The sequence below is a fragment of the Python bivittatus genome, unplaced genomic scaffold, assembly GCF_059951505.1.
Source record: "Python bivittatus isolate LINGU-HERP-01145 unplaced genomic scaffold, Pbiv_v1 ctg000080_np1212, whole genome shotgun sequence".
Taxonomy (NCBI): domain Eukaryota; kingdom Metazoa; phylum Chordata; class Lepidosauria; order Squamata; family Pythonidae; genus Python; species Python bivittatus.
In genome coordinates this window covers 77237584-77265064 of record NW_028277035.1, presented here as the reverse complement: position 1 = coordinate 77265064, position 27481 = coordinate 77237584, and the positions used below count along the sequence as shown (strand labels likewise).

Sequence of the window (27481 nt, the reverse complement as noted above, 5' to 3'; positions counted from 1 at the left end):
ACCCACTCCTCATTTAGCAACTATCTTGGTTAGCGACCATTCGCAAATATGACGGTAATAAAACATTAATTTTCCAACCAATGCATCCATCTAAGACCAAATTTTGTGTGCCTGACAACAATGCATGCTGGTGAGAGAGCAACACTGGTGTAACTATACAAGAGAACTTTATCTGAATGAGACATCAGCAGCCAGTGATCTCTGCAGCATCTCTCTGTCATTTGTTCACTTAGCGACCATTTCGCTTAACAACCCGGTTGTTGGAATGGAACTCAGTTGTGAAATGAGGAATGGGTGTAGAAAGCCTTCAGCCTGCCCAAGTTCTAAGCCATTCTTCCCATGCCTATCCAGTTCCCATTTTAGTGCAGGTCTCAGTCAGATCCATACCACATGACATATCATTGAATGCTACATCCAGATTTTGCTATATCTCATGCAACTGCACATGGACAAAAAGCACACTTCAGGTGTTCGTTACAGAAGCAAGTTTCTGGCCCTTCCTCTCTCCACATTTTGGTACAACATTTAAAATCACTATAATCAGAATATTAGTTTTTGCCAAGCCCTTTCCTGATACCAGGCATAATTAACCAACCTCCCAAATCACCAGCAGAGTCTTCCATCCCTCTTTAATATTTGGGGAAGGCAACATGTTCCGGCTCACTTTGCCTTCCTTGATTCTCTTTCTTAGCAGATAATTAACCTTCCATGCTGGACATTATACAAACTCTTAGCCATAGTCCACTCAGTTATTACGATGACCATTCAAAGTCAGCATATCATTCCAAGGCAAATTCCAAAGCTTTAGGCTTATGATTGATGAGAAGTGCATCAAGGATCCAATGTTTCTTCAACGATTAAGGATTAAATGTTTGCTCCAGACAAATGGTTTTAGAACATACATTTATAAATCCTGGCACATGTGATAATAAATATTTAGTGATCTGACACTATATAAAAATGGCTGCTCACAAATAAATGCCTGTTTTACAATGTAAATTTCCCTTATTTTTTTTTTTTTAAGAAAACCATTCCAATACTGGTCAACATATGTTTTTTGCTTACTTAATGATCCTTTTAAGAAGTTGGGGGTTTCATGTGGAAAGTACCGTCTTCAAGTTGTTGGGACAGAGTTTTCTCAGCCAATTGCCCCAGTGCAAGAAGGGAAGGCAAATCTTCATAATTCAGCCCATTTCAGAAACCGCAGGTTCCCTTTTGCAGCAGGGCGTGACAAGACCCCAGAGGCTGCTCCTTTTTTCCCTATAGACACGACAGCAAGCAGGGCCACTCTCTGAACAACTGCTTTGGATTATTTAAACAAGGAGTCAATAATATCAATCGTTAGGTATCATCCAAGAATTTATACTCTTCTACTTTTGGATACAAATAAGAAAGATTCCTTTTCGTCAAGGGCAGAACACCCTGAATCTAGGCTGTAAGCATTCAAACTACAAACATTCAAATGGTGCATGTTAGTGTCCATAACTTTCTTATGCTTTTCCTATACTCTCAACTGCAAGAGATGTAGATAAAATTAATTCAACTCAATTTCGGTATTATAGTTATTTCCATAGTAAATAACAAGCAACTTAGTGTCAGGAGCCTACCCTGATCCTGTTTGGACTTTTGGAATGCACATTACAGTTCTAGCAAATGAAAAATAGCCAATGATGAACACTCATGGAAAATCATTTAGAAAATAGTATTCAACAGTAAACATTATTTTTCCCACCCAAAAATAACATAGGACCATTTGGGCAATTGTTTAGAACAATGCTAACAGAACCCTAAAAAGGATGTAGACAATGTTGAAAAAAGCTTAGAAAAGTTAGAATGACTGCAGGAAGGTTAGCAAGATAAATCAAGGAGACTAAAGAGAGTGGAAATTTTGTCCAAGTGAGGAAAATGAAGAAAGTGACCTTTAAGACAGAAGTAAATTGGTAAGGTAAACACACTAAGATCCCACGGTGCAGTAACAAATTAAAATATTTCATCCATAGGCTCTCCCCCAAATGTGTAACGAAGTATGCACACCCACAAGGAAGCAAGCAGAGGAGTAGCAAAACTAAATGTGTAGGTAGTTCTCGGTTAACAATGGTAATTGGGACTGGTAACTTGTCGCTAAGTGATGTGGTCATAAAGCATATCACGTGACCACACCGACTTATGATGGCAGTTCTGGGAGTTCCAGTTGCAGTCATTAGGTGAATCCTGTGTAGTTGTTAAGCACAACATCACGTGATCGCCATTTGCAACCTCCTGCCAGCTTCCCCACTTACTTTGCTTGTTGGAAGCCAGCAGTGAAGGTCGCAAATGGTGATCACAGGACCACAGGATGCTGCTACCATTGTAATTGCGAGCTGGTTGCCAAGCACCCAAATCATGATCACAGGACTGCAGGGATGCTGTAATGGCTGTAACTTTGAGAACTGGGTATGTCTCCTCATTTAGCGCCATTCTAACTTCAAATGGTCACTGAACAAGTGGTCATTAACCAAGGTCTACTTGTATACATGACAAGTCTGAATGTGAAATACATATAGCCATAGAAATAAAAACATAGATAAGCATGCTTCAAAGAGACACTTCTATTTTAATTAAAAAAGAAACGACAGTGCCAGATCTGGATTGCACTGCTGATTAGGATTGAGGTGAATTTCTGTGAATTTTGAGGTGAATTTCTATGAATCTCTGTGAATTTCATGCCAAAATCCCCTCCTTCAGCTGTGATTTGCTGCTTTTAAAAAAAAAAAAAGTGTACCATTTAAACATGTCACACATAAGTTGCATCATCAACCTGATTTCTTAGCCTTTCCACTAAAAATACTGACTAGATGCAGCTCAGCTGGATTTTCATTCGCAGATCACTCTCAGTGCTGTGGAATGTCGAAAGAAAGAAAGAGAGAGAGAGAGAGAGAGAGAGAGAGAGAACGAACAAGGGAGGGAGGAAAGTAGATAGGTAGGTAGGCTACAAGGCTGCAAAATTCTTGCTACTTGTCACAAAAGGAGAAAAAAGGTCCAGTGTGCTTATCTTCCACTCCACTGCTTTGGAGCAGTGAGGCCGACAACCCTAAAATAAATATGAAGATTATAGTGCAAACACGGTCACCTTAATAAATAGATCATGCATAATGCAAATTCCTCAAGTAAATTAGGACAGGAATTGTCAGTTAAGAAAGTAATAATGCAGAAATAACATGCTTGGAGGGAGACATTATATATGACTGCTGCCCATTTAACCTTTTTCACTTCTCCCTCCCTGAAACAAGTTCATAATTCATGATTCTACTTCAGAAGAGCTGACATTTTGAACACTTCAGTATTTAAAAAACTCTGCAAAGGCCAATTATTTGACCTAGAATTCATCATGTTTTCTCCTAAATGGCCATTTGGAGTGTTGTGACACATGATCTGCTGCCAAGAGAACCAGACGGACAAATTCTTCCACATCGAAGGCATAATTTGTAAACTTTGGATGTTTTCCTAATGTTGGGTGATGCCCCTGAAGAAACAGGAGTTAAAATTATTTTAAGGAAGCATTGGGAAAAAGCAACACATTGAGTAATTATTTTAATTCATAATAGCTGATTTATCGATCCACCCCAAAACAACAGTGTCAGTTAGAAACCCCCAACAGCAATGCTATTGACAGCCTGAACTAACGGCCAATTAATTTCATTACTCTTCCTCCCCCAGCCATTAATATAAAATGACTCCTTAATCAGAGCAGAGAATTTAATTTGGGCCGTAGAGCAGAATCATATTTCATGGAGAAGAACGGAGAAGGGTAATACAAAAACAATTAAGACCAAAGGAAATAAAGTCCTTTCCATCCATTCCACCCACCCTTCCAGTACCTCATCCTGGGGGAACACTTTATCCTTCTGCTGCCAGGTGATGTAACGGATGCCTCTCAGTCTTGCTAGATCTAAGTAGCAACGTTCATCCTTGCAGTTGTACCTACAGAGGTGGAGAAACGATGGGCATTCATCAGAAACAAAGAAGGGACAATCCTACCAGAAAACTAACTGGCTGTGTTTTTCTTGTTCCATCTCTATCCCTTTAGAAAGAAGAGCCAGGGCGTGGAAAGCCAAAGGCCAAACATTTCATGTTTACTTTTGTCTGCGTTCAGTTGTATCACCTATGAAACTGGAGAGAGAGGATGGAGAGGAAGAGAAACTGCAGCAGCCACACAGAGTTTTAAAACACGGTATCTTCACCGCCAGCAAGAGTAATCCAATCGGCAAACTTGGCCATGTTCTCATGAGAGAGAAGATAAAGAAAGAAGCAGCCACGAAGAGCAAGTATATCATGCTTGTAGTTGATATCAACAGGACTTGCCTCAGGGTGAAAGATTAGATGTGATTTTTTTAGATCACCCTGGCAACAACTAGTTTTTCTGACAAGCCACCCAGAATAGGAGACTGGATTTGGCCAGGAGGCCATCTGCTGTCAACCTCAATCCGAAGTCAGCAAACAGGGTTACCGCATCGATTTGAAGCATTCCTGGATTTTTACCAATTATGACCAAGGTAATTTTGACAGCTACTGTGACAGGGAAAGCCATGCAATCCTTCACTGTCATGCATATATTAAAAGGCACAAATCTGAAGTTTCTCCTGCAGCAGGAAATCCATCTTCATGTAATGCACACCCACACCCTCTTGCACAGATATTAAACATACAAGCGCAACTACCATGGAAAGACTTACAGTTCCAAGATGACAGCCCAATCTGGCAGGAATAGAAGATGGGTAAGCCCTGCTCCATGCATTCCAATGAATATTTCAGAATTGTGGGTTATCTTCAGCTGCTCCTTAAATGCCAGCTCCCTGTACAAGCCAGCATAAGAAAGGATACATATAAACGCACACACATGCGCACACACATATATATGCAAACACACACACATATACACACACACAAAAGTTTGTGCATACGGGAAAAGCACAAGAGATCACCATTTTCACACTGCTCAAGGATATGAAAAAGTTCTCTGGGATTGGAAAGTGTAAGAAACACATTAGAAACAAACATTTCCTTGAGCTACATCACCATCTTATTTATTTCTAAACTGCCCCACCACTACAGTTACCTAGGTAGCTTGCAAATCTATTAAAACGTGCAATATAAATCAAAGAGACACAAAACGATCAAAACGGCAGCATTATAGTGATTAAAACCGCCAGCCATAATAGTATATGAAACTACACCTGACAAAAACCAAAGTAAAGCCCGCAGCAAAACACAAACTCTAATCTGATTTCCTAAAGTGCCTGGAAGAATAGCATCTTTCAAAATCTTCATCATGCACATTATTTCTGGGGAAATAATTCCACCAATGGGGTGCCAGCAATGAGAAGGCTCTTTCTGTTGTAGCCATCCCATCTGCGAGGGAGTGGAGGCCCTGGAGGAGGGCCTCACATGGAGACTGAAGGGTCAGGTCAGTAAATCCATTTACAGCAGCATCTTACTGCCTGGAAACTAATTAAAAGGCTGCCATGCAAATATACATTAAAAAAGGTTTCACAGTCTAGTGCTATGCTTAGACAAGTACATTACTAAATTCAAATCCATGGATTAGCCTTAATATCAGTATGTTTTTCAGATGTATATTCTAAGAGGTAACAGCGTAATCCTGTTATACGTCATGGGGGTTCATTCACTAGGAAGTTTTCTACAACTTTAGCATTTCAAAGTAATTGGGCTGTACCCAATGATGGCTTTGTGCTATCAAAAAGTACTTTGGTGTCTTCAAAACGAGTCACTGGACCTCTGTTCTTAGTCCACTGCAATTGCTCCTCAGAGGGTGTGGGGAACCTTCTGAAATACAGCACAGGTTCCTGTTAAGTAAGGAGGTTCAATGATCCTTGTCTCATGCTAGCCCCCCCGGTGTACAGCCCATCACTGCGGATACTGATATGTGATACTGACATGGTATGAAGAACTGCAGGCCAGCTCTACTCCCCCTCTCTACAAGTAAGATGCACTTACTTGTACTTGTAATTCACTATTTGGACATCAAATAATGGCAATGTTTTCAAGGCACTGGCGAGCTAGAGAGCGAGAGGAAAAAACAAGAATTTTAAAGGCAGTATTAATGTTACTTTTTCTTATGTGACAACCATAAAACAAGAGATTTAACTGAAGAGAAAATTACCAAACCTCATTTTGGTTTAATATCTTTCTATACTCTGTACTTCGGGCAAGTATTGTAACTCTGATTTTTCCTTCCTGTTGAAAAACAAAAACAAAAAAATTCAGCAAAAACAGTTCATTAATCAATTCATTGCACCACAACAAAGAGAAGGGCTAGCAAACTGACAACAGAAAAAATTACCAGTCTTAACAGAAACAATTAGTAGGGTGATTAAACTGTCTTTTCCTTTTAATCACCTCATTTATATAACATGCAAGAAGGCCACAAACACCTGAGGTGGAGTTTTAGGAGGAGTATTTGCCACAAACAGCTAAGCCATTTAAGGGACTTTCACCCAACGCTACGCCAACTCAGAAGGCTTTTAAATACTTTGTTTATTGAATACAAAATGGACATCATCCTTGAATACTATTGCTGAATCTGAAAAAGGCCACTTTATACACAAGTGAGTAATGGAGGAAAAAGCAAGATTTGCACTCCAAATAAAGTTGTTATTTTCCTTCCCAATTTAAAAATCCATTGGATCCTCAGGGGTAAATTGTAAAAAAAAGAATACAAAGGTTTAACTGCATGACATCTATTAAGACCAGCAGGAAATGTGTAGCAAATAGCTGCACAAAGCTGGAAAATGTTAGCCCCTTGTGATGAATATGCTGTATATTCTACAGTTAATATTTTAAGGAGCTAAATTGATTTTCCTTCCACAGACTGTAAAAACAGACAAAAATAACAGCCATGTTAACTAAAAATCAACAAAATTATTGAATAGGAAACGGTGACCAAGGATTTACCAGGAGGCCTTAGAGAAGAAATTCCGTCCCACAAGAACTCTTGTGCAGTGGAAACAGGTCTGGGGCTACTGGACATATCACAGCTACTGGACATTTACGTACAAGGCACTGTCCTAATTATTATTCTGTTATTTGTTTGTTGACGCAGCCAGTATCCCCTTGACCCCTGCAAGAATACCCTCCCAATCCTGTGGGGGAGAGACAGCAACTGGCTCAAAGCTATTCAACCAGTTTCATAGCTGGGGACTGGGGGTGGGGGTTGACTCGAGGTCTCTCTAGTCCAACTTTCTGGCAATGGCCATCTTTTCAAGTACAGAATTTTCTATAGTGTCTTCCCAAGCAAAAATAGGACTACTTCAACTACAAATATACTGATACAGGATATCAGAACTGTTCAAACAGTGTTTCTAAAACCTTTTGCTCTCAGGACCCCTTCCCACTTTTAAAAATTATGGAGGACCCCAAAAGAGCTTTTGTTTGTATGGGTTATATTGATTGATACTTACCGCATTGAAAATTAAAATTGATACATTCATAGAATATTTATTTATTGAATCATGTAAAAATAATATTAAATCCATTGGATATTAAATAAAATATTTTTCATGAAAAAAACCCTATTTTCTTTAACAAATATGAAAATAATCATGAGAAGAGTGACATTGTTTTAAATTTTCACAAATATCTTCAATATCTTGCAAATAATTTTGATTTCATGGACCCCTGAAAGGGTCTTGGGGGACCCCCAGGTGTGCCAAGGCTACACTTTAAGAGACGCTTTGTTAGGAAATGAGAAAAGTCTTGGAACCAGGGGTGGGGTGTGGGAGCATGCAATTTCAGTTTCGTTTCAGTAGCAACTGTTACAACTGGACCAGTACCTTAGGCCCCTCTTGGGTGATATTTAATCTGTGCAGCACGTGCTGGGAAAAGGCTCTGAATAATCCTGTCCCATGACAGCCGGAGATCTGCAATCAGACCGGACACAGGAATAAAATGTAAACATGTTTGTTTTCTATTTTTTAATTGTATGTATGTGGCATACATACATACATACATACATACAAGGGGAGGGAGGGATGGGGGGGGGAATTCACCAAGTTTATTCGGACCCAGGTATTTTGTTTGTTTTTTAAAAGAAAAAGGAAGAGTGTGGAAATCTCACCAGATTTACTCACCAATGGTGTATTATAAAATAAGCCAAACCTCATTCGAGGCAATAGCGTAAAAACTGCTTCTTTGAAGCAGACCTGGAAGGGAAGATAATTAACAACTTACAAGGATTCCCCTTAATATATAAGGAGAGAGGCAGATATGAAACAGGATCTATTAACACTGCAATGGAAAGTAGTTCAGAATATCAGTTGGAGACTTCCCTGGGTTAAGTACTGAACCAATGATTGGGGATGAAATCTGAACAAAAATATAAGTTCATGAAATTTTCTGAGCGCGTGCATGTGGATGAGAGGGTGACATTAAAGGAGCAAAACATCATGGGAGAAGTGGGCAGCGCAGAGGAAGTATCAGAAACACATTCAGACCAAGAGAAGGTGTCACACCTTCTCATGATAGCCTAGGAGCCACACCACCACCAATTCTCCAAAATCATGTAAGAATTTTGTACTGCAACACATATTCTCATGTGAAAATGACAAACTCTCACAACATAAAATCATTTCAAGAACTACTGTAATGTTAGTTTAATGGTAGGAGTTGTGGCACTATTTTGAAAGGTAATTGGCACCATTCCATTTACTAATTTCTGCTACCATACACAACAAAAATTTGGAGTGCCTGAAAATACTAGCAAATGTATTGTGGTCTATGTTTTCATGCCCAGAGAGGCCTCCCATAGAATTTTTTTAAAAACTATTTAAAATGCCAGAAGACCGTCATGCTCACATTCAATAACCTTTTCCAGTCTCATAACCTATGTTTTGTGAAACTGGTAGGGACTATAAGAATTTGCACTTTTGCCTGCCTGCCTGCCTGCCTGCCTGCCTGCCTGCCTGCCTGCCTGCCTTCCTTCCTTCCTTCCTTCCTTCCTTCCTTCCTTCCTTCCTTCCTTCCTTCCTTCCTTCCTTCCTTCCTTTAGGAATTCATTCCTGGCTTACATTAAACTATAGTTCCTTGTTTCATCCAAATCCAAGTAAGATACCTTCCTGGTTTATGAAGCTGGGAAAGACCACCTAAGCCAGGCAGCTCCTACCTTGACCTTAGCTATGACAACTACAGCAATCAAAAGACCACATGCAAAGAATAACTACAAAACATTAGGCATGATCACCACAAAACGAAATGTTCATTAAGTCTAAAATATGAGCAGTAATGTTTAAAAATGACATAATATTCCATACCCTTTTTGAATCATACGATTTCAAATGTATTATTTCATAATCCGTAAATGCCTTCCATGTTTCACTGAACAAATCTCCATATCCATATGCACTCTGAAAAAACAGAAACAAGTACCAATAAGATTTTCCCTTAATCTCACATTGTTCAAATTTGTGTGTGTCTATTTTATCCTTAATTCAGGCATGAGTGACCACACCTGAATGTGAATCCTACAATGGAGGTCAGGAAAGCTTTAATTCTTGCTTTCTGTAATAATGCTAAGCTGGATCAGGACCCTATATCTAAAATCTGATTCGAAAAAATGGTCCCATTCACAAGGCCTGTGAATGATTCTGTTCTTGAAAAAAAAACTTGGACAGTTTTTTGTATATGAACACAGTCAAAATAAGACCCACAACTGTTTATGCATACATTTAACCTCTCACTTGACAAGTAACCGCATGCACTTTGATCTCTTGAAACGATTCAGTACATGTCCTGGTGCCTACAGAGATCTTTGCTTTTAAAGGTTTTTCATATTTTATTTGCTGAACCATACAGAAAGCCCACAACTGTATGGATATTAGTTCTCAAATAAACCTCAAAAGAATCCAAAGATGGGAGCAAACTATTTTCTTTTCCTGTTTTTAATTTCTTTTTGGAATTCAAATATATACTTACCTTTTTAAACAAAATAAGATAAAATAAAAGGTACTTACCTAATACATTATAAATCTGATCCCAATTACTAAAATCTATTTCATACAATAAAACTAGAAGCAAGGTAAAACAATTCAGCATCAAAGAGATAAAAGATTAACCCCTACTCAAAATATGGTGAAATCAATGTAAATCTTAGTAGTCCCCAAAGCTTAAAAAAGAGAAACACAACTGAGAGACATGAAGAAAAATATGATATTGGTGCAGACTGTATGAATATGCTCTGATAACTGAACATATGTTCTGCATCTTCCATGCTCTTTTTCTGATTTTAACAGCTGAAATAACCACTTAAGGTAAAATAAATATTTTTTTTAAAAAAGTATCCAGCAACATTAACCTAAGAGGCACACTAAGATTTATTTCCTGTTTCTCCACATACATTTGCAATTATATTTTAATAGATGTGAGGCTTTTTCTCCAGTCTGGAAATATATTGGATTTCTGCCCATCAGCAGAACCAATGCCAGCTAGAGTTCACAGAGTTCAATACAACTGGAAGACACTAAACTGGGACAGCTGACCTAGCAACTCTCCTACCATCATACACCTGAACTGATGTATTGCCAAAGGTCCTTTAAGAAACAACCACCTCTTGCCATTTATATTTGTTCAGAAACATGCTGAATGCATGTTTTTTAAATTGCATTTCTGTTCTATTTCACTTACATAAAACTTTTAAGAAGTTTTTATTGAAAAAACTAAAACTTCAAACATTTTAGTAGAAAGTTGTACCTGTTAAAGTTTAGTTAGCTTTACTTAGTAAAAAAAAAAAAAATTAATAAGGGTTGTAAACCTGCAACAGCCAAAACCTATGTGTGCTACATAAAGATTATGCATAAACTTCTTCAGCTCTGTTCAGCGAGTTAAAACAGTACACTGGCACCATCATCTGGCAATACTAGGAATTAAAATGTTATCTGACCTAAATCAATGAGCAAGTATATAATGTTTTTGACTCATTTGTTTAACTGGGTTCTCTTTATCTAGCTTTAGGACTTGCATGGAGAACAAATCATGTTTTAGGTCATATTTAGGCAGAAATATTGAAAATTCAAAAGGCTCACAATTTTTTAAGCACCACTGCATATAGTGCCTTTATTTTTTACAGCTCAGTGCAACATATATAATATTCCCTCCTCCTGTGAGATGGGTGGGTTGAGAGAGCATGACTGGCCCGAAGCCATACAGCTGGACTCTGTGTGTAAGAAAGGATTAGAATTCATGGTCTCTAGTCTAACACCTGCACCACTACACCAAATTCTGGCTCATAGCTCTGTTACTCTCACTGAAGAGTATTTTGGCTAATACCCCTGGTGCTCTTACTGGTCCTGGTTGTTCTGTCACCCTTGGGCAGAATCTGAGCATCAGCTTTTTAATAAACAAGTAAAGGAAGTAAAGGAAGCCCAGTAACACATCTGATGGAATACAAGTTTGAGGTGATCAAACACAGTGGTGGCGGTAAGCTTGATCTGGACTTAGAAGAGGCTAATGGCCATAAGCAGTAGCAAGTATTTCCTTCTATGACAAAGAGCCTGAGAAGTGGATGTTGGACAGACTCCATCAATCCTGAAGTAATTGATTAATATACAGAGTCACAGACCAAAAAAAGACAAGCATTAAGAATACAAATTACAAATATCCAGTAAAAAACTGATGTTGCTCTAGATATATTTAGTTTCGGGTCTGAACATCTATCTTGGGGAAATAAGCATGTAAAAATAGCTGATGAGCAAAAGAAAAGAGAATCTTGCATAAAGGAGCTATGCAAGAATGCTAGAACAAGAGACAGCAATCCTGCTGCCATCAAAACCCGAATCTTATTCCTTGGGAGAGCTTTGATAGAAATGTATCTCATTTACCATACTCACTGTAGTGGTTTATGCCAGTCTATAGCTGACTATTAACAATCCTCCCAAGGTAGCAATAACTACAATTTATCCTGGTACCTGGAACTGTTTACATCAGACAAAATAATGTCTCAAATAAAAGGGTTATACCCTAACCTTAACCTTAATCCTAACCATCCTCATGTTCTTACTTACAGTATCCCACATAACAATGTTGATATCAGTGCTGAAGGTGTTGGTAACATGCTGAGTGATGTAAAGGTTCACAAAGTCACAAAAATGATGGTACATATTGACACCTGAAAGGAGGAGGAGGAAAAACTAAGGTTGTAGTGAACTACATAGATAATTATTTACAGCTAAGGCTTGCAACTTTATGCAAAAACGTATGTTCCATAGGTACACCCATGCCACAAGGCAGAAACACAAGTTCAAATTACGAATTACTTAATTCATGAATTTGTCATTAAAAATACATTTAAGAATCTGAATAAGGATCAGTTTTGAGACTGGATTGCCTCAAGCTATTATTATTGGCAGTGTATGGTTTTTAAATGAAATCCAGTCATAAGAAGCTACTAATCTGATCAGAGCAGTAATCTTGGAAGAGTGGATTTAAATTCTTCCATTCTGTTTTCATGATAAAAAGTAACACCGTCATCTGCTTGCCTTACACTATCTGTTTTTTATTTCCCAGTAAGTCACAAACTCCTGGATGGTATTTTGACGGTGGGGAGTGTAGTGAGAAAGGGAACTTACATGGACACAGCCAACATTTTGTATTTTAAGAAAACCTTTAAAAGGGCTACGTTCAATTTTACACTGAAGTGTTTTGATCAAAATATCATCTCCAACCAGAAATGAGTTCAGTAAAAAATCAAGTTATGGCAATTTGCTCAGCCCAGCTTATTTCACACTTAACTCCAAATTATAATGTGGTTTGTTGGTTTTGGCTTAGTGTGACATGCAAGCCTACATATTATGACTTCACATTATGTGTGAATCAGGTCATTATGGCTTGTTCATATCAATGTGAGCAACTGTCATAAGTGTTGGCAGTTATCTAGAACCAGTACTTTAAACAATTGCACAGGTTTATGCAGAAATAGCCTTTAGATACTAATCAGAGTAGCTTATAATTAGTACCTCCTAAAATTTACAGAAATAGAGCCTCTCTTACTAGTATATAGAAATGAAGAGATACTTTTGTTACACTTTGGAATGTGAAAGCATCAAAATACCTTGTACCTGCATCAAGCTTCATGAAATAAGTTGGTTTCTCAATAATGACATCACAGCTGCCATCTTCCAATGGTCTAGAGCTCATCTCCGTATATGTCTGGAGCTCAGCAAACCTGTAATTACCACCATTTAAATCAGGCTTCAAAAATGTATTCAAGGCTGATTATTTAAGTAATGCACTACATAGACTTCTCTTAATGTTGGTGAAGTTTTACAAAATTTGACAATTAAAATTATTTTAATTGTAACGGAAGCCTCTTCAATAAGGCTTCAAAAGGTTAAGCTCTGCTTTGAACTCAGACACATGCAACATCTTTGATCTATAAATTAAGGGCTGGGAAAAGTAGAGACAGTTTTCCACTCTGTCCAAGTTTCACAGGTCCAGCTAATTGGAAGATTCATGTCAAATGTGTTTACCTTGAATTTCAAGATACATCAGCAAAGACATAGTTATTAATGACTGCAGGTACATAACAGACAGAATTTGAGACCAATTAGCAGGATCCACAGAACAGTCCAGCTTGAGCAAGTTGCCATAAAGAATTATCAGCCTTCAAGAAACACTGTAAGGGTGACTTAGAACAGGGAAGCTCCAGGTCCCCTCTATTAAACAATGTCATCTTGCAGGACTAACGAAACATGCCTTCTCTCTGCAGTGCCTGGCCTATGGAACAGCCTCTCTTTTGAGATTCAGAGGGCCCCAACTTTCTGGAAGGCCATTAAGACCTGGCTCTTTTCCCCTGGCCTGGATGTTAGAAGAGCCCCTGTGTTTGTATTGTAAGTAAGTTGTTACATGCTGCCTCGGTTTCCTTTTGTAGTGGATTATTTTTATTATATTTTTGTTTGGTTGTGGGCTTTTTAAATATATATTTTAATAAACTGCCCAGGTTTATGTATTTAAGATGGGTGGCCATATACATTTTCTAAATAAATAAATAAATAAATAAATAAATAAATAAATAAATAAATAAATAAATAAATAAAATTATTACTCCCAAGAATCCCATGTTGGCTCCACAGATGTTCTTTGAAAATATAAATTGTGGGTAACTGCAGCTCAGTTCTGTGTTTATAAGTGTCTTTACCAATCCCTAGAGCAAGTGATGAGGAACACCCTCACCAGTTTGCCTTCTGACAGATGGATTTTTCTGGCAAGCCAAACTTATTATGGCAGCCACTTGGTAGATGGGCAAATCCCCCCCCACCCCGAACACACATTTTCTGGGCATATCTTGAACAAGCTCCCAACATTCCAAAAGTAAACACCAGCTGAAAAAAGATGATCTTTCAGTAATCTACTGTATATCTTTATTCACTATTAATCGCTATTCCTGGAACAGGAGAAGAGGAGCATCCAAGATGTCTGTTCTGCCAAGATGCCTGTTGTGAAGAAATAAAATAACATACTTACAAGACTTACCAAGATTGTAAAGGGCTCTTTTGTTGTCCTTCAGCAAGGAAAGCTTTAGTATTCATGTTGCAGTGGCCTCCTATTTGACCTTTCTTGAAGAAATCTTCATTAAATCTAATCAGGAAGGAAGGAAGGTTAAAACAGGATCAAATAAGTTAAAAGCAAGAAGCTCATTTTTGAAATTTAGAAAATGCTTTCTCTTAGTGTGAGCCATGAAAGCTTTGTTTTACACTTGCTGGAATCATAAAACAGATCATAAGGAAAGAAACCAACTTCATTTTTAATAATTTTTCCCTATTGGAAGCAATCAAGTAATACGCAAAAGCATTTTTTCTTGTTTCCAACAAACAAGAATTCTAAGGAATCGTTAGCCTTGTTCAGGTACTATGTTTCCATGTACCATTCAATACTTAAGGTGTCACGAGCAACTCTTCTCTGTACAAATCAATCACTGAAGATCTGGCTTCCACAGGCTTTGACTATTATGATGCCTCAACAAGTATTATACAAATGTCATGTTCTGGAGTTTCTCGGGTTCAAAATAACTCCAACAGATGATAAAGGGAAATTACTTGCATATGCTGCAAACACAGATCTTAATAGTCAGTGGGTTTAACAAAGGTATTAAAAACCCACCTTGGCTGCCATGGCTGTAAACCCCCAGCTTAAGATCTATTCCAGTGCTTCCACATATGCATTTGAAAATCTATTTCTTAAGGCTGTCGCAGTTCCTTGTGCTGCAGCAAAAATCTTCCCAAAGTAGCAAGTTAGAAATTGAGAAGGGAAAGTTATAGAAACACACTCCATGCAAAGTATTTACTTATTTGGCCCTTTAACATTTAAAACGTCCGCAGTGCATTTAGAATGGCCAATTCTACTTTGCTTGTCAGAAACAGATATAATGTAGAACATGGTTGCAATTCAGAGGAAGAACCTGTGCTTTATTTATTTATTTATTTACTTAGCAAATTTATATAGCTGCCCATCTCACAAAAAGTGATTCTGGGCAGCTTACAAAGCGCTAAATGAAAAACTTTTATCGCTGAAAACTCAGGCGTGCCAGTCTGAACTTCTTGAAAATATTACCAGTCAAAGTAGACACCACTGAGGTTGATAGTCCACAAGTCTGATCTGATCTAAGGCAATTTCTTATAAGAAGCAATGGTTGAGGGCAGTAGACAAGGTACTGGACTGATAAAGAGGAATAAGCACAATCTGTTCCTCATGAAAACGCAGAAGATTATTCCTGATCCTTTAAGCTTCTTATAGTAATTCATTCTTCAAGCTTTTCTCTACAGCTATGAAAATCAGTAACACACTCTCTTAAACCCTGTAGATTTCTATATCCAAATGCCTATCTATTAATAAATAAAAATAACAAAAGAAAAGTGATAGGACTTAGCTGAATGATCAAGTACCTTAAACTGGATGTTTAGAATACAATTGCTCAAATAGGATTATTGAATACTTATGAAATATGAGGGTTGCACAAACCTATCATTGCTTCTCTTTGAATGCCTTAAATCAATATATAAATTTGTTGCTTTGCAATACTGAAGGTAACGAGAACATTCAAGTGAAGAATCTTCCTGAAAGAAAATGACATAGACAAGTGGCATAAAGACGTCCATATGATGCAGCTGGCTGACAAGTATATTAGAAAATAAATTATTTTAACTACATCAAAAATCTGCAGCACTATGGATTTGAAGGAAAAAGGTGGCTCATTGGGGCTAAGGTGGTGGTGACGGCAAATGTTCCCTGCTCCCATACTCAGAAACATGTTTTTGTCTTCAAATTCAAAGTGTTGCACAGCCTTTGCACAGTTCCATCTTGCACACAAATTGCAACCTTTGCAATTCAAGATGCTGGCTGTAACCTTCAAAGCCCTTCATGCCTCAGGACCTAGGAAACTGCAGGATTAGTCCCTCCTGATGACATCTGCCCACCCAATAAGATCCAGATGAATGGATTTTATGTCCCCTTGATTAGAGATTGTCCCCTACTCGGGCTGTGGACACATGACTTCTCAGTTGCTGAGAACAGCATCCCCCCAGATGCTTGAATGCACCCCCCTCCTCCTGGTTTGCAGAAAGTTGGTGACGATTTGGCTATTCCACCAAGCCTCAGGGGCAGGGTTCTTGTACTATCCCTTTAGAGGGTGGATTAGATTTACTATGTTTTGAATACTGATTCCCAAAGGTTACTGTATATAACTTTTTTTTTTAATGAATGGTTTTAGTTTTAAAATCTGATTATCTCTTTTTAATCCCAAATTTAGAGATCTGGGGGGTTTTATGCCACTCGGAATTAGCTGACTCGAGTGGCCTATATACTCAGGAAATAAGGGTAAACAGATGAATATGCCTACCACAGTCTTAGGCTTGCAATGGGTCTTCACATCTTTCATCCTTTCCTTAACATAACCAAAGTCAGCTTGCTTCCAGAAAATATCCTGGGCCTGCTCAATGGTGTTAGCCCTGGCACACAAAAACAATACAAAGGCATCTCTTTGAGAAAAATGAACTACAGCAGAACCAGGCTCTGATTGCTGGGTTCTACTGCACAGTCTTATGAACAACTAGAGAACCCGTGACCCCTTTCAGAGATATTCCCTTATCTAAACAGAGAAACAGAATGATCACAGGTGGGTAAAAAAGCAGTGGGAGCAGGAGCGACTTCTGATTTCTTGCTGCCTATCCCATTGACTTCCCTTATGGGAAACTGGCAGGGAGCATCAGCAACCTTCCTTCCTTCCTTCCTTCCTTCCTTCCTTCCTTCCTTCCTTCCTTCCTTCCTTCCTTCCTTCCTTCCTTCCTTCCTTCCTTCCTTCCTCCCTCCCTCCCTCCCTCCCTCCCTCCCTCCCTCCCTCCCTCCCTCCCTCCCTCCTTCCTTCCTTCCTTCCTTCCTTCCTTCCTTCCTTCCTTCCTTCCTTCCTTCCTTCCTTCCTTCCTTCCTCCTTCTCTCCCTCATAAGTCTACCCCACCCACATACCCTCCCACAATCAAGCTTAGACTTCCTGCCAGCTTCACCATTGACTTGTGGGAAGCTGTCAGGGAGCACTGAAAAGGAGGATCACGTGACCATGGCGGCAGCACAGAAGTGGCAACCACTTTCCAAAATTTCAGCCACATAGGAGCAATGGGTCCCAGATTTTGGATGCATTCTGTAAGTTAGCCTATTTGATGTACCTTGATTGAAACATTGCTGCCCTATGATACACTGTTTCACCCAACTGAAGGTTACAAGCAATCAGACACAAGAGTTTTAGTAGTATATAGATGTCCTAAACAAGTGAAGCAATGAAAAGGACATTCTTTTCAACTGTTCTCCCTATGCTTAGGGAAAAAAAAAACTTATGGATGCCTTGATTAACAAAAAAAGTAAATAAACCCTTGAAAAAAGATCACCTCATGGTGACTACCTGCACACAACCATGCAGTTTTTTTGGCAATAGTATGTAGTTTCTGTAATTTTTTTCTTTTGAGATGCTTTTTGACTTACAACCTCAGGATTCTAGGGTGGTTTCCCACCCATGTATTAGCCAGGCCCAAGTCTCCTCAGCTGCCAAATCCAGACAATGTTGGCCAGCTATTTGATTCATCACACGCCATCAAGACCACATACAGGTAGTCCTTGACTTACGACCACAGTTGGAACCAGAACTTCTGTCACTAAGCAATGCAGCCATTAAATGAGTCACACCCAATTTTACGACCTCTTTGCTGCAGTTGTTAAGCAAATCACCACGGTCGTTAAGCGAATCAAGTGGTTGTTAAGCAAATCTGGCTTCCCCAATTTACTTTGCTTGTTGGAAGCCCCCGGGAAGGTTGCAAATGGCTATCACATGACCCAAGGATGACCCCATCATAAATACATGCTGGTTGCCAAGTACCCGAATTTTGATCACATGACTGCAGGGATGCTGCAACAGTCATAAGTGCAAGGACCGGTCATAAGTCACTTTTTTCAGTGCTGTTAACTTCAAATAGTCATTAAACGAATGGTCATAAGTTGAGGACTACCTGTAGATAGATTTTCTCCATGACAATCTACCCCAACATGTTCCTTCAAGTCTCCCAACGGTGCACTCATCACCATTGTAACAGTGTCCATCCACCTTGCTGCTGGTCATCCACTTCTTTTCTCTCCTTCCACCTTTCCCAACATTAAAGCCTTTTCTGGACAGCTATTTACTGGCCAGCTACTTACTAGAGGTTTAAGAGTCTGGATGTTCAGATTGCTACATTATTCTATTCTACAAGTTAAACCCTAATACCCAAATATTGTTCTATCTCTCTATGGAATAAGTCAGAAGATGCAAAAGTTTCCACCAAACAACAGATATCCTACTCAGGTTTTGATTTATTTTCTGTGCACTGAATATTTAAAAGTACAATAAGCATAAGAATGTTTAGTATTGGGAGTTGACCTGTGGGGAGCATTAAGGGGCAATTTAAATAGAATGACTTTTGCTGAAACTTGGAAGATATGGAGAATTTTTGGCTAGGAATCATAGGAATATATCTAATATTATGCAAGAGCAAAACTATTTCCTTTTGCTGTTCTCCTTCCCATTCTGGAATAGATCCAGGAGAAATACAGGGGGGTGGAAAAATAAGAAAGGTGGCAGATATAGTTTCTTCCAGCTCTCATCCAGGATGGTCTACAACTCTCCTAAAGCCAGCAACATATTGGGCTACATTAAGGAATATTAAAAAAAAAAAAATTACTGATCCAGGAACAGACGGTTCCATTTCCATCTGAAACATTCCTTTTTCTTCTGAACGATGATGAACCTCCTCAATTCCATTATGTCCTGGGGGAAGTTTAATTATTTCTTGAAATAAATCACCTGAATCAAAATCAGTTTAAGGTATTCTAAACATAGTTCCAGATGAAACATTTCTGCTTCAGGACTGGAGCACCCCTGGAATCCCTCACACTGCTTCAGATTAGAAGGATTTACTTCCAGAAACCACTGAACACATAATCCGTAGAGCTATGGTCTCAGATCGGTGAATTGTGTGCATGCTTAGTTCCAAGATGCAAGATGGTTATGCACAATTCAAAGCCTGACCTTCAGTCTTCAGTATGAACAACACTGCAGGGCAGTTACAAAGCCAAGCCCCTCTTAATCTTCCATATGGGGACAATAAATTGCCTTCCCTGGCAACTTACATTTTCTGAAAGTTTCAAACAAAATAAGAATCTTCTTTAACCAAACAACTGGAAGATCATTGTACTTGCTTGCATGCATGTTCACAGGCGTATTAGTGCCCCAATCACAGTCTGAATTCTTCTACTGATTTGTATGGACTGGTCTCGCTTCCTAGATTTGTTTGGAATGGCCTCACTTCCTTTCGTGGGAACTTCTAAAAACAATTCGTTCATGTGAATTAGGAAATGACCTATTCAGAAAATGAAACTTCCCCTGCTCTTTTTCTATCCAAGTGCTTTTCTCATTTCTGCTAAAGGATCAAAGTGAAGAACAGAAATTATGCAAAAAATAAACCAAGGAAGAGACTGAGATAAAATGGCCCAGTTTCCACTCTCCTTGTCATTGTTGTGCCTGTCTTCTTTTTTAGCTAGTCTACCTACACATTATCAAAATCATTTTAATGCTTTCTAGTCTCTGCTATCTTTGCTTTTCTACATAAAAACTTTGCAAATAGGCAGGAATGGTGATTCAACAATCACTTTCCAATCCAACTAATTTAGGCTTCTATCTTGCTAACTTCTGCAGTATTCTTAAAGACAGAGATCTCCACAGCTAGAAATCTTAGCCAAAGTGGAGCTCTCTAATTCAAATCTGTTTTTTCAAAAATCAAGAATCTCAAATTTCTTTTTAAAAGAAGACAAGTTTCTAAAGCATCCATATCAACATAGGGCACCCTGGCAGACATTTTCTGAATGCACAAGCCCCCAATAGCAGCCATTTCGCAAGAACACTCATGATATGTGTTAAGGTGTTTGATTCTGCTATTTGACACTGAGTTTCATATGAAATTTTATTTCATGCATTTTTGTCCATACTTACCACCCGATTTCAGCATAATCACACCTTGGATATCCAAACCTGTTTTCTGGCTTGCATGATTTCTCATAACCCCAACAAGCTTTCAATTTCTTCAAATGTTTCTGTCAGTACAGAATTACTATTAAAATGATAGCATAAAAACTTAACTTACTCAACTGTACAATTAAGATGGATATTCAACTGTGAATTTCTGCTTTTGGAAAATGTAACTGAACATTTGCTTGTAACTGAGCATTTTAAAAATTCGGTAGAAATACTCAGATAAGGTGCAAAACTTCTGTAGAAATATTCAGATAAGGCGCAAAACAAAAAGTCAGCATTGCATATATTTTAAATTCACTGCTTGCAAAAAACTATGAATACATCCTATTCTAAATTCATATCCACCAGACTACAATGGTAAATAACATCATTCTTATACTGCCTTTCAAACTCTCTTACAAATCCATCCTAGCTGGAAATTCTGGAAGTTGCGATCTGAAGGTCGGGGAAAGTCTGTTCTAACACATAAGCATAAATACTTAGAACAGAGTAAGTATATTACTCAGTGCACAAGCCATGCATTATACCACTGTACGTAATATCAAAGCAGCTGTTTTAATAAGCCTTTAATAAGCATTCTTGCTTTACAATCTATAATTCATTCCAAAACAACCTTGGACAATGCAAAATCTTCAGTAATAAGGAAATTCCAAAAACGTAGCCATCGTGTTGCAAGCTCAACCTGGGCGCTTATCATATTTTGCAAATATGTTATAATCAAGAGAAATAATCAAGAGAATTTGGCAAAGACAAATGCAGCATGATTTTAGAGTTTTCACATAACAAGAACCCTGATGAATAGGCGAATGGCCCATCTAGTCTAGCATTCTGACCACTTTGTGTGTGTGTGCGTCTTCAAATCAGTCTTTACTCTTAGCAGCTGCCAGGATAAGTCCCTGCAGTTTTCTTGGCAACATTTTCAGAAGCATTTTGCCATGTCCTTTTTCCTAGGGCTGGGAAAGAGCAACTGGGCTAAAGTCGCCCAAATGGCTTTATGCCTAAGGTGGGGCTACAAGTCAGTCTCCCAATTTCTAGTCTGGTGCCTTAACCAATACACCAAACAAGCTTTCATTCTGACCACTGGAAGTTCACAAACAAGAATAGGAAAGTGATGGTCCTCTTCTGCTTCTGCTCCCTAAGAGGTGTTCTTAACTATGCCACATATGATTCGGGAGGTAATAAATATCAATGATACGATTTTTGTAGTAGCCCAATCCTCCATTAGTTGATTCAATCACCTTTTAAAATAGCTTAAATTATTGGCCCTCAGTACATTTGATGGCAGTCAATTCCACATTCACTTCCAAATACTTCCTATTATAGGTCCTGCATCTTAACATGTCTTGTTTTAATGAATGACCACACATTCTAATATTGTGAAAGTAGAAGAAAAGTTTCTATTTATATTTTTATGAATGTTTTACATACCTCTATCATATCTTCCCTTATCCTCTCTTGGTCTAAGCTAAAGTTATTCAAGTCTTTCCTCAAAGGAACTATTCTAACACCCTAGTCATCCTGGTTGCCCTTTTTGGTATACTTTGGAGGAATGGAGAGCTGAACTGTGCATGTTAGAAAAAACTGTGCATCTTAAGTTACTATGCCACTACTACATTGGCAGTTCCATTTTCAATTCCCTTCCTAATTAATTAACCCTATGGGGTTTTCTTTGTTTACTAGGATTGTACATTTGGATGAATTACCTACCAAGATTCCAAGTTCCTTTTCCTGGTTAGTGACTGCCAACTCAGGTCTTAATAATGTGAAGTTTTAGTTTCCTATGCCACTGTGAACCATTTTGCACTTGCTTATTCATTTGCCATTTTAGATTCATTCACCCGCTTTGGAGAGATCCTTTAGGAACATGTCATAATTCCTTCTTGATTTTACTACCCTGAACAGTTTGGTATCTGCACACTTTGCCATCTCACTGCACATCCTTAACTTGATAATTTATAAATTATTTAAAAGCTCCCAGTTAACTTGTTTATTTATTTGAAAGACTTATATGTCCACTCATCTTAAAAAAAAAAAAAACAACTCTGGACGGTTCACAACAGCAATAAAACAAAACAAAATAAAAACAATAAAAGAGCAAAAACGTGGTGCCTCAGTCATCCTCCTCCAATGCATCCAACATCACAATTTTCAGGCTCCTCACTTTATCCCAACACTTGGAGGAAGAACCAGCTTTTTACAGCCTTCTGGAAGGCCAAGAGAGTGGGGGCTTGGCAGATCCTGGGGGAATGGTATTATAGCTCCAATCTCTTGGAGAATCCACTTTGCGTGTTCCTCCTCTGGAAACACTATCCATGTATTCCTACTGTTTTTCTATTCTTCAATCATCTGGTGGAATAAGGACCCTCTGTCTGGTGTCTTTAGTGACGATTCAACCACAGAAGCTAGAATCTGATTGGAATTAATCTAATGTTTGCCTCACTTTTAACTGATATGATGCTAAGAATGAAACAAGTCCCCATTAGGTTAGGAAAAGGAATACTTACTTTATATGGGCAAAAAGGATCTTGCCTGCAGGCAGTGGCAATGCCTGGATTATTGTGTAAAAAATACGGGATATGTTCTTCTGGCAACACGATGTTTTCATAAGAATACACTGGCTCTTGCAAAATGTTGCTGCCATTGCGAAGATTTTCATCTTGTCCCCTGGCCACTATTTTTGGAAATAGTACTCCCAGTGTAAGTAGCATTAACATGGCAGTGAGAAAAACCTAAAGTAAACACACCAAAGATTTAAGGGTTGTAGAATAACAATTCACCAGACCTTTTCTATGACATCATAACCCCTACCATTTATTTTTAAACTAACGCAGTTATAGTCCCTGACCAAAAAGAATTTTTTGACACTGGCATGCTATTAACAGTATAGATACTAAACCAGTGAGCAAGAGAAATCTGCTGTTCCCAAGAGATCCCTGGGAATCACACAGGAGAAACTATGTAGGCCTCCCTAGGGTTTTATTTTCCATGCTTCTGAAAAAGAACAGGAAGCAAAATAAACAAAGCACAGAAGCATCTGATAAGACAGTGTATTAATTTTCATAAAATGTCTCTCTTGTTTCTCTCTGAAAGTAGGGCTGTGTATGTGCATTACGTTCATTTTACACTCAGTCTTACAGCTGAGATAGGAAGTCAAACTCTATCGCCGGGAGGTTCTTTAAGACACAGGGAGGGATCTGGAGGTCTGATACAAATATTCACACAAAACAATATTTGGAATTATTTTCATGAATGAATACACATGGATATGTTTGCATCTTTCAAGTAGCGTTAGTAACTTCAGTTTTTTTGAAAGATTTATTTATTTATTTATTTATTTATTTATTTGAATCATAAGCCACCCAACTCCAATGGACTGGCATTGTTGTATAACACCCAGAGTCACTTTGTATGAGATGGGCGGCTATATAAATATGATTGATTGATTGATTGATTGATTGATTGATAAATAAATAAATAAATAAGGCATATCATGGGGAAAAAACTATTAAAATTGGTTCTTGTTCCTTTTTTGCCCACCACTAGTGTTAAAATCTCATATACAAAAAACTAGTAAAATTAGTTCTTGTTCCTTTGTTGCCCACCATGGACATAATCAGTTGGTATGATACCTTTGTTGTGATTACCGTGTTGAGTACATAAATTAAGAGAGGTAATTATCAACCATGAATTGGTAACCTAATCCATTTTTTTATCCCGCCTTTATTATTTTTATAAATAACTCAAGGGAGCAAACATACCTGATACTCCTTCCTCCTCCTATTTTCCCCACAACAACCCTGGGAGGTGAGCTGGGCTGAGTGAGAATGACTGGCTCAAAGTCAGCCAGCCAGTTTTCGTGCCTAAGAGGGACTAGAACTCACCGTCTCCTGCTTTCTAGCCTGGTGCCTTAAGCCCTAGGCCAAGCTGGCCCTCAAACCCATTGGATGAGAAAAAAAGTGCAAAACAGCCAAAATAACCGGATGGAATTGATCAGCGCTTTAAACTCACTGGGGGACAAAAAAGGAACAAAAGACATAAAAATTATTTAATTGAGGAAGACATACAAACATTTTGCAGATATGTACTTATACGCTACGTCTAAATATTCAAAATGCTTCATGTGAATTATATAATATCAACGCAGCAAACCTGCGTATTTTAGATACAAAAACTAAAATCTTTCCATGTTACATGCTTTTGTGCATGCACAAAATCTCATCTACCATTTTAAAAACATATAAAATACATGCAATATATTAAAATACTTGTAAAAATCTATTTTTATGTTACACATGCACAAAATACTTGCATAAATTAACATTCTGCTTTAACAAACAAGTCTTAATCTATTAAACTGAGGGTTTACTGTAACTATACCATTATAATTATTAAATAAACTACAATGGCTTGGTTTGAACAACATACTAAATAGTCCAATATATATACATCACATCATAGCATATAATGATGCCGTTTCTTTGGTTTGGGCTTGATGTGTTGTGTGAACTCAACCAATAAAAACTCGTCTAGATTTAGCCTAACTTGATTTGCCTTGTAAATCTTAGGGACTTAACTGATTTCTATTCCACAGTATAATACAAAATAAGCAGGACAATCATTATACTTTATTTTTGTAAGCCACGAAATTCAACCAACCTGCATTTATTCAGATGTTGACCCAGTATTTCAAACGGATCATTTTACAATTCTAACTCTGTCCTATGGCCTCTCTCTTCTTAGAGGTGGGTTTGCAGGGAGAGAAGTGGTGAGGGAGAGGAAGACAAACCAAGCATCGGCATTCTTGCTTTCTTAATTTATGCCAAGAAACAGCCACCCATCCATTCTCATTACTCCGTGCCAATATTTCTCAACCTTAGCAACTTTAAGATGTGTGGACTTCAACTCCCAGAATTCCCCAGCCAGCCATGCTGGCTGGGGAATTCTGGGAGTTGAAGTCCACACATCTTAAAGTTGCTAAGATTGAGAAACACTGCTTTATGCCCTTTCAGTGTTATGCAAAATGTAGAAAAGGAGTAAAAAATAGTAAGTGAAAGTGATTAGAGCTGTGAGACAAGAAAGAAGAAAACAGTGTTCAATCTAATGAACACTGACATACCTTGCTACCCTTTTTAGGTCATACACTGGTTCATATACTGCCTTTCTTCTTTAAAGAAAGAGGCCTGTTACTTTTTTCCAGTGCTAGAGCCAAAACTGGGGAATCAATACTGTGGTTTACTTAATAAACCATACAGTGAATTAGAGGGATTCACCCCAAAATCATGTGCCACATACCAAAATGCTTACTTCACAGACCGAACCAACTACACCAGGCATATTCTGAACCGGGCTGCAGATGGCTTTTCTCTCATTGCTAAAAATTCTAATTTAATCTCCAAGATGGTATTACTAGGTAAACAGAAGCTATGTCCTTTCTTCCTCAATGTTCCTCATGTCTAGAACTATCTCCAAATTTAAATGTCATGCTTCTGACTTCTCGAGTTCTTCTGAAGCCTTTGCTATATTCTCATAGTTCCCACCTTCTAACATAACATAACATACCTAACCCAATCTAGGCACATGTAGCTTGAAATAATCTTATATTTCTCTGTTCACCTTATCTCACACCCTGCTTACTTTTTTCCCTGTGACAAATTCTAAAATGTAAATTCAGATTACGGCACAGGACATAATGCACAATGACTGTGGGAGTAAATCAGCAATGAACCATTCAAAAGTTAGCACTGCAGAAGTGGAGGGAGGAAGGAGAAAGGTTTCCATAAACTAAGGCCAAGTTCCCAAAGACAACAAAGGGGACAATGGAGGCCTGAGTACACAAAAGCACACATAGAGACCCAAGGGAGTATCATTCCTCAAATCCTGGTGGGTGGAAAGGGGAACTCCAGTCCAAGATATTTGGAGCACCAGCTTGGGAAGATTATGGTAATAAAAACAGTGGTGGCAACAGTTTCACCGGACGGGTGGGTTTTCTGAGGACGTTTAAAGAGAGCAGGAAAATCACCGTGAAAATTGTTCAGGAAGGCATTTCTAGGTGACTCAAGGAATGGGGCCAACCCCAGAAAGCAGCAAGCGCCTTTAGGGAGAAGATGGAGCGGGAGCAGCTCTTTTATTTGGACCTTGCCAGTACCCAGGCCGGCGATGAATGGGGTTTCCTGCCACGCTCATCTTCACCAAAGGAGAAGAGCAGAACAAGCGGATGGATCCTTGCTCCACCCCGCGAGGCTTGCACGGAGCTAAAGCCCCATGCCCGCTGCCGATGCCCGAGGGGGCGAGAGGGACCCCAGAGGAAGAGCCCCCGCAGGTCAAAGGCGGAAAGGTCCGAAGCGCCTGGTTTCGAAGAGTCACACTTACACCGCGACGCGCCAAAACACTCTGCCTTCGACCCCGACCGCGGTGGGAACGGCGCGCCTCCTCTGCGCACCCCGAGGGCAGGGGCCAGTCACCTCACCGAGCCCGGGCAACCGCGATGCGGCGCGCGGGCTCCCAGCCGCCGCCTTGACGGAGCTCCTCCAACCGCGGCCCGCACCCTCCTTCCCCCGCGACGAAGGAAGGCGGCAGGCAGGCAGGCAGGGAGGAAGGAAGGCAGGCAGGGAGCCCCGAAGGCAGCCGCCGAAGGAGGGGCCAGAGCAGGGCGGCTCGGCCCTCCGGAAGCCGAGCCGCGCTGTTGGGGAAGCACACTGGGGAGGCCGGAGAGGGCTGAGCTGGGCAGCTTCTCCGCCCGCCTTGCATCCCCGGGGAGAGCGAGGCCGCCGCCCGGGCAAGATAGCCGCGCCGGATGGTCCGAGGCTCTTTCAGTGGGATGAGTGGCGTCCAAGCAGGCCAAGCCCTTGCAGCGGCCTCTCCCTGGCGATGGTCACAGCTCTCCGGGACGGA

The 27481-nt window shown here is 39.2% G+C and overlaps 1 protein-coding gene across 6 annotated transcripts; it reads right to left on the bottom strand.

The window, feature by feature from the left end:
• Positions 1 to 1005: 1005 nt before the first annotated feature.
• On the bottom strand, positions 1006 to 27481 carry EOGT (EGF domain specific O-linked N-acetylglucosamine transferase). 6 transcript variants are annotated; one of them, XM_088134361.1, is made up of 18 exons: positions 26960 to 27481; positions 25247 to 25325; positions 24472 to 24597; positions 23095 to 23319; positions 20549 to 20649; positions 16880 to 16988; positions 16003 to 16097; positions 14518 to 14622; positions 13104 to 13210; positions 12051 to 12154; positions 9306 to 9398; positions 8127 to 8198; positions 7830 to 7916; positions 6166 to 6234; positions 5995 to 6056; positions 4713 to 4832; positions 3858 to 3960; positions 1006 to 3502 (listed from the first exon to the last, which is right to left on the bottom strand). In XM_088134361.1, exons 4-18 carry the CDS (start codon positions 23302 to 23304, stop codon positions 3356 to 3358), a joined length of 1584 nt encoding a protein of 527 aa, XP_087990487.1. In that variant the 5' UTR covers positions 23305 to 23319; positions 24472 to 24597; positions 25247 to 25325; positions 26960 to 27481; the 3' UTR covers positions 1006 to 3355. The 6 variants fall into 6 exon arrangements, with proteins under 6 accessions (XP_087990487.1, XP_087990488.1, XP_007435510.1 ...); XM_088134362.1 differs by having other exon boundaries at positions 25247 to 25322; XM_007435448.3 differs by lacking the exon at positions 24472 to 24597.